The following is a 7500-nucleotide window of genomic DNA, read 5'->3' on the forward strand; positions in this document are numbered from 1 at the left end:
TGCACACATAGACATTTATACAGAGAATTTAGACACATGTTTATGTAGAGAACTCTGCTTATCAACATCCCTCTCTTTAATCGACTGCTTCTGTCTGTCTCCACAGCCCATCATTCCCAAGAGCCCCACGAGCAGTGCGGCCACGCCCACCAGCACCATCAGCACCCCCTCCAAGCGGGACAGCTCCGCCCTGCAGGACCTCTACATCCCACCCCCCCCAGCCGAGCCGTACACCCCCAGGTACCCCCCGCACTGACTGTGGGCTGAGCTGCACTGACCTGTGTTATACCTGTGCTTTACTAGTCCCAAAATGGTGAGGTGGTGTTACCTGTACAGTGGTGTTACCTGTGTGTAAGGTTTCTCCTGGAGCTGACTCTGTGTATTTACAGCGATGTTACCTGTACGGTGGTGTTACCTGTGTGTAAGGTTTCTCCTGGAGCTGACTCTGTGTATTTACAGCGATGTTACCTGTACGGTGGTGTTACCTGTGTGTAAGGTTTCTCCTGGAGCTGACTCTGTGTATTTACAGCGATGTTACCTGTACGGTGGTGTTACCTGTGTGTAAGGTTACTCCTGGAGCTGACTCTGTGTATTTACAGCGATGTTACCTGTACGGTGGTGTTACCTGTGTGTAAGGTGACTCCTTCCATTGCTGCAGAGATGAGAAGGGAAACCTACCGGGTGACGACGTGTCCCGTCACCATGGCAGTGTCCCGGTTGCTAAGGGCTCGGAGTCTCCCAACTCCTTCCTGGACCAGGAGTACCGCAAGCGCTTCACCATGCTGGAGGAGGAGGCAGTCCTGTACTGCTACGAGTACGACAAGAACCGCGGCTCCGCCCAGGGCCGCAGGGACAGCACCCCCACGTATGGTACGCCCCGCCCCAACCCCGCCTGCCCAACACAAGCCCCGCCCAGCATCCGCCCGGTCGGTACATAGGGAGCACTTAGACAGACAAAGCTCCTCTCACATTGAGAGGGAAGTAGAAAGGCTTTGGGTGGGATCGCTTTATCTTTGTTTTCCCCTGGAATGTGCTGTCTTCTGATTTCAGCAGTGTAACCCGATGTGTCCAGGTAGAGCTTGAGTGAGGTATTCTGTGACCAATATAGCATTATAACATGTTTATAACAGGCTTGTATCATGTTTATAACATGAGCCATGTGTGAGAAGCAGAAGTTGCCCTGCGGAGAGAGCCAGGTCAGTCAGAGGCAGTGAGGTATTGCCGGTGTTTGCAGTTTGGGCTAGAACACATAATAATAGTGATTTCATAAGCCTGCGAGTGGCGGAGGAAGTGCTGACTCTGCTTAATGTGACTCACTTCTTCACAAGTAGAATAATGTGCAGACAGCATCCCTACAGTCTGCCCTATGCAGTTACTTTTGCTCCCAGCTGGGGAGGGAAACAATTAAAATTTTCACCAGATCAATCTTAAGAGTCTCCAGACACTCTGCAGACGGAAACAGCCAAATTACAGGGAACAAACAACAAACAGAGCCTCACTGGGGGATGCTTAACCTCTGCTGTGAGTGTGTGTGTGTGTGTGTGTGTGCGTGTGTGTGTGTGTGTGTGTGTGTGTGCGTGTGTGTGTGTGTGTGTGTGTGTGTGTGTGTGTGTGTGTGTGCGTGTGTGTGCCTGGTAGGAGTGAATCTAAGGCTTCCTCTGTGTGGGGTTTGAGTGTGTCTTTGTGTGTGTGTCTCTCCCTCAGGCAGACTGAGACCGATCTCCATGCCTGTGGAATATAACTGGGTGGGAGACTATGAGGACCCAGCCAAACTGCGCAGAGAAGGCAGGAGAGGTGAGTGTGAGAGAGGAGAGGGGGAGAGGAGGAGAGGAGAGGACAGGGAGAGGGAGAGGGGGAAAGGAGGAGCGGAGGAGAGGAGGAGAGGAGAGGGGGAGAGGGGGAGAGGAGAGGGGGAGAGGAGAGGGAGAGGGAGAGGGAGAGGGGAGGAGAGGGGAGGAGAGGGGGAGGGGGAGAGGAGGAGAGGGGAGGAGAGGAGAGGGGGAGGGGGAGAGGAGGAGAGGAGAGGAGAGGGGGAGGGGAGAGGAGGAGAGGGGAGGGAAGAGAGGAGAGGAGAGGGGGAGAGGAGAGGGAGGAGAGAGGAGAGGGGAGGGAGGAGTGAGTTCTTGTGTGGCAGAATGGCAAGGTTGCTGCTCTGATTCCCAGGTACAACAGCCTGCATTTGCCTCAGTAAATTCCCAGCTGTATGCAGGGGTAGAGAAGAGTGTGTGCTGTGTGGAGTGCGTCATGGCCGCTGTGTGGAGTGCGTCATGGCCGCTGTGTGGAGTGCGTCATGGCCGCTGTGTAGGGTGCGTCATGGCCGCTGTGTGGAGTGTGTCATGGCCGCTGTGTAGGGTGCGTCATGGCCGTTGTGAGGAGTGCGTCATGGCCGCTGTGTAGGGTGCGTCATGGCCGCTGTGTAGGGTGCGTCATGGCCGCTGTGTAGGGTGCGCCGTGGCCGCTGTGTAGGGCGTATCTGTCCCGGGTGTGAGCGTAAAAATAGCCCTCAGTTTGCTGCAGTGAGAGCAGCAGGTGAGTCTCTCTGAGTGAGGCCCTCTGCTCCTCCCTCCCTAATTAGCAGCTCTGTGAGTGAAAGCGGGCAGAGAGCACCCGTCCCGAGCCTTCACACCCCCTCACCCAGGGCTGCTTCAGCTCCACTCAGATCCCAACCGAGGGCCTCACACCCCCTCACCCAGGGCTGCTTCAGCTCCACTCAGATCCCAACCGAGGGCCTCACACCCCCTCACCCAGGGCTGCTTCAGCTCCACTCAGATCCCAACCGAGGGCCTCACACCCCCTCACCCAGGGCTGCTTCAGCTCCACTCAGATCCCAACCGAGGGCCTCACACCCCCTCACCCAGGGCTGCTTCAGCTCCACTCAGATCCCAACCGAGGGCCTCACACCCCCTCACCCAGGGCTGCTTCAGCTCCACTCAGATCCCAACCGAGGGCCTCACACCCCCTCACCCAGGGCTGCTTCAGCTCCACTCAGATCCCAACAGAGGGCCTCACACCCTGTCACTGTGTCCCAGCGTCTCTCTCCCTCTGTCCCTCTGCCCCCCCGTCCCTCCCTCCTTTCCTCCTTCTCTCTCTTCCTCTCTTTCTCTCTCTCTCTCCCTCTCTCCTTCCTTCTCTCCCCTTTTCTCTCGCTCTCCCTCTCTATCTCAAATTCAGATGAGAATTTTCTGCATTAATGAAGCATTTTTCCATACGTGTCACAAGAATGAGACAGAAAATGAAGACCCTGCCATCTAACACTCATCACAAACAGTAAATAGAGAGTTGAATCTCTGTCTCTCTGCAGTGTCAGAGTCAGAGGGCGTGTCTGTCTGTCTGTCTGTCTCTCTGCAGTGTCAGAGTCAGAGGGCATGTCTGTCTGTCTGTCTGTCTCTCTGCAGTGTCAGAGTCAGAGGGCGTGTCTGTCTGTCTGTCTGTCTCTCTGCAGTGTCAGAGTCAGAGGGCGTGTCTGTCTGTCTGTCTGTCTCTCTGCAGTGTCAGAGTCAGAGGGCGTGTCTGTCTGTCTGTCTGTCTCTCTGCCGTATCAGAGTAACAGGGTGTGTCTGTCTGTCTCTCCACTGCTGCTCCCACATGTTGCATATTAACTCTCTGCACTGATCTCACAGTAACTCTCACCGCTGATCTCACAGTAACCCTCACCGCTGATCTCACAGTAACCCTCACCGCTGATCTCACAGTAACCCTCACCGCTGATCTCACTGTAACCCTCTGCACTGATCTCACAGTAACCCTCCACACTGATCTCACAGTAACCCTCACCGCTGATCTCATAGTAACCCTCCGCACTGATCTCATAGTAACTCTCACCGCTGATCTCACTGTAACCCTCCGCACTGATCTCACAGTAACCCCCAGCACTGATCCCACAGTAACCCCCAGTACTGATCTCACAGTAACCCTCTGCACCCACCTCATTCACCCTCTCTCTACTACACTCACCCCAGACAGTGTGGGAGCTTGTGTGTGTGTGTGTGTGTGTGTGTGTGTGTGTGTGTGTGTGTGTGTGTGTGTGTGTGTGTGTGTGATTAATGCTGACATGTGGGCCTCCTTCCCCTGCGTGCTGCTGTTGGCAGCGCTTCTGTGGATCTGAGCGGCAGGATCAGCTCCTGGCTGCTGTTTGATCCTGCTAAACTCCGCTGTCTGCCTGCATTGTGTTCAGCAGGAGACGCAGGTGGCTTACAGGCCCCGCCTCCTCGCAAGTCCATCTGTGTGAGGAGTTAGGAAGGCCGGGGAAAGCAGGAAGTGGCACAGGAAGTGAGGCTGGCTGGAGGCACGGTCACCTGGTTGGGCTCTGCTTGGTGGAGGAGTCCTTTCAGTTGTATGGACTGACCACTTGGGGGCGTGGTCAGTGTGCATGGGTGACCACCCGGAGTGGTGTCATTTGAATGGTCAGGAACAGAAAGAGGAGTGGTCATCTGCATGGTCAGGGGCTGATGGTTGGGTCCAGATCTTCCTGTACCCACTGGACCCTGCAAACCTGCAGTGAGTCTTGGACTATTTGTCCAATTAAGGCAGTCATTAGTGCAGTCAGTGAGTCAGACTGGAATGAAAACCTGCAGATACTACAGTCTTCCAGGACCAGGGGAGAGTAGCCCTGCAGACGCTGTGGCCCTTCAGGACCAGGGTAGAGTAGCCCTGCAGGCACTGCGGCCCTCCAGGGCCAAGTTAGAGTAGCCCTGCAGTCACTGCGGCCCTCCAGGGCCAGGTTAGAGTAGCCCTGCAGGCAATGCGGCCCTCCAGCATCAGGTTAGAGTAGCCCTGCAGACACTGCAGCCCTCCAGGGCCAGGGTAGAGTAGCCCTGCAGGCACTGTGGCCCTCCAGAACCAGGGTAGAGTAGCCTTGCAGGCACTGCGGCCCTCCAGGACCAGGATAGAGTAGCCCTGCAGGTACTGCGGCCCTCCAGGACCAGGTTAGAGTAGCCTCGTAATGTCTCTGTAACATCAGGCATGGCTGCAGTTGTAATGCTCTCTTCTACGCTCCCTCACTCTCTCTCCCTCGCTCCCTCGTTCTCTCTCTGTCCTGCTGCGGCTCTGTTAGTGCTCTGTAGCTGAACGATGACATCGTGCCCTGAGGGTCCTGCGCTGAGCTGACAGGCGTGTGAGGTGTGTTACATCCAGTCACACCGGTAACTGATTGGATTTACCTGCGGCACCTTTCTGCTGTGTGTGGATGAAAGTGAGGAAAGTTTGACCCGAGGGTGGCTTTCTCATTGCGCTGCTTCTTAGCCTGACAAACTGATTATCCTGAATTCAACATTGATCTTCCCCTCCACACCCCCTTCTCTCTCTCCCACTCCCGCTCTCACTCTCTCTCCCTCTCTCTCCCTCTCTCCCTCTCTCTCTCCCTCTCTCCCTCTCTCCCTCTCTCTCTCCCCCTCTCTCTCTCCCTCTCTCTCTCTCTCTCTCTGCTGACCTCCCTCCCTCTCTCCCCCTCCCTCTCTCTCTCACTCTCTCCCATTCCCGCTCTCTCTCTCTCTCCGACTCCCGCTCTCACTCTCTCTCCCTCTCTTTCCCTCTCTCCCTCTCTCTCTCCCTCTCTCCCTCTCTCTCTCCCCCTCTCTCTCTCCCTCTCTCCCTCTCTCTCCCTCTCTCTCTCTCTCTCTCTCCCTCTCTCTCTCTCTCCGACTCCCGCTCTCACTCTCTCTCCCTCTCTCTCCCTCTCTCCCTCTCTCTCTCCCTCTCTCCCTCTCCCTCTCTCTCTCTCCGACTCCCGCTCTCACTCTCTCTCCCTCCTTCCCTCTCTCTCTTTCTCCCTTATGTCCTCTCTCTCTCGCTTCCTCTTTCTCTGTCTCCCTCTTTCTTTCTCAATACCTCTTTCTCTTTCCCCCTTCTCTCTTACACTCTCTCTCTTTCCGGCCCTGTCTGTCTCTGATTCTTCTGTTCAATATCAAATCCAAATCAGTTTTACTGGCTCTGCTGACAGAGGGTATTATATTTCCAAAACAGATATTTAATAAAGACAGAACAGTCAATAATGGGAGGGGCATAGAGGTAAAATAAAGCTATTGTGTCTACCTTTCTCTTTGCCCCCCTTCTCTCTCTCTCTTTCTGTCTGTCTATCCCTCCCTCTTTTGGCGGCAGATGAAATATTAACGGTGTTGTTGTAAAAATAAATTTCACCATCAGAACCGACGGTCTGATGGAGGCACTCTGTTGCCATGGTGACTTCGACAGCAGCTCTCCCTCATGTGTCGCATCCCATTGGCTGCTGCCGGGCAACAGAGGGACAGGTGGGCGGAGCTCTCACCAGTGTTTGTTTGTCCATGTGTCTGTGGTTAGTTCTGCGCAGCAGGGTGGGGTGGTGTGAGGGGGTGGGGGGTGTGTGGTCACTGGCTTGGGGTCTCCATCTTTCAGCCACGGTGGCCTTGGGCAGGTGGTTGGGGGGGGGGGGGGGGGCTGTTCCAGCTCAGAGGCTGCAAAAAAGCATCAAAGATGTTCAGGGGTCTCTGAAGCATTACATCACCTTACTGTCATTTGGCAGATGCTGTTATCCACAGCCACTTACATAGGTTACAGTTTTTACATGCCGTCCATTTATGCAGCTGGATATCTACTGAGGCACATCTGGGTTAAGTGCTTTTCCCAAGGGTACAGCAGCTGTGCCCCAACAGGGAATCAAACCAGCCCTGATCTTTTCCACGATGCTACACTGCAGTCCCAGCAGAGTACAGGGATCTCAAGCACTGAAGTCTTTCTTGGGATAATGATGCTGTCTACAGCCGCTGTATTTGCTGCCATCATTGTACTGACTGTGATGAAAACATCCCGGTGATCAGTGTTGCCTGCAGTAATTGCTTTCGGGGATGAATGATTCATGTGATAAGAGAGTGTTTCCTGCTTATGTGATGAGTGCTCCCTGTGAATCCTTTCCTGTCTGTGATAATTGTATTTACTGTGACGAATGTCTCCTGTGAGGAGAGTGTTCCTTTGATTAGCGTTTCCTCTGATTAGTGCTCTCCTGGGGTGATTGCTTTCTGTGATGAGCGTTCTGGGGATGAGACTGACCTGTCTAGTGTTTTTGCACGCACAGTAACTGTCTCTTTGTCTCTGATTCATTGGTAAATAGCCAGTGTGTGATGTTGTAGGAATATAAGAAAGTTTAACATGGAAGGCTGCCAAACCTGTGTCCGTCCTTCTGTGGCGGTTTGTTGTTGAGTGTAGAGGCCTTTCTGAGCTGGAGTGCGTGTGATTGGTGGAGGAAGCTCTCTGCCCACTGAAAGTGCGCTGTGATTGGTGGAGTGACGGTGTCGCTTGGTGTCTCATTGGCAGAGAACTCTCTGATGCGCTACGTGGGCGAGGAGAAGGCCCCGCCCGAGGACTACCTGACGAGCCGCAGCGGGAAACGGGACACGGGCAAGCGGTCGAAGAAGAAGAGTGAGAAGGGGGGCAGCCCGGGGCACTATGCCCTGCTGCCTGCCCTCCAGATGGAGGTGCTGAGACAGGAGTCCATGTCCACGCCCAGCTCGGACTCCGCCTCACTCTACC

At 54.7% G+C, this 7500-nt stretch overlaps 1 protein-coding gene across 1 annotated transcript in view; it reads left to right on the plus strand.

Moving 5' to 3' along the window:
- Positions 1–7500, plus strand: part of cnksr2a (connector enhancer of kinase suppressor of Ras 2a) — a 99366-nt gene that overhangs the window by 63345 nt on the left and 28521 nt on the right. Inside the window, exons 10-13 of the mRNA XM_036520872.1 lie at positions 107–240; positions 659–870; positions 1705–1794; positions 7285–7500. The exon at positions 7285–7500 is cut by the window's right edge and continues 2 nt beyond it. Coding sequence (XP_036376765.1) covers positions 107–240; positions 659–870; positions 1705–1794; positions 7285–7500 — 652 coding nt within the window. The remainder of the gene's footprint in view (positions 1–106; positions 241–658; positions 871–1704; positions 1795–7284) is intronic.

This window comes from Megalops cyprinoides, chromosome 2 (assembly GCF_013368585.1).
Source record: "Megalops cyprinoides isolate fMegCyp1 chromosome 2, fMegCyp1.pri, whole genome shotgun sequence".
Classification (NCBI taxonomy): Eukaryota; Metazoa; Chordata; class Actinopteri; order Elopiformes; family Megalopidae; genus Megalops; species Megalops cyprinoides.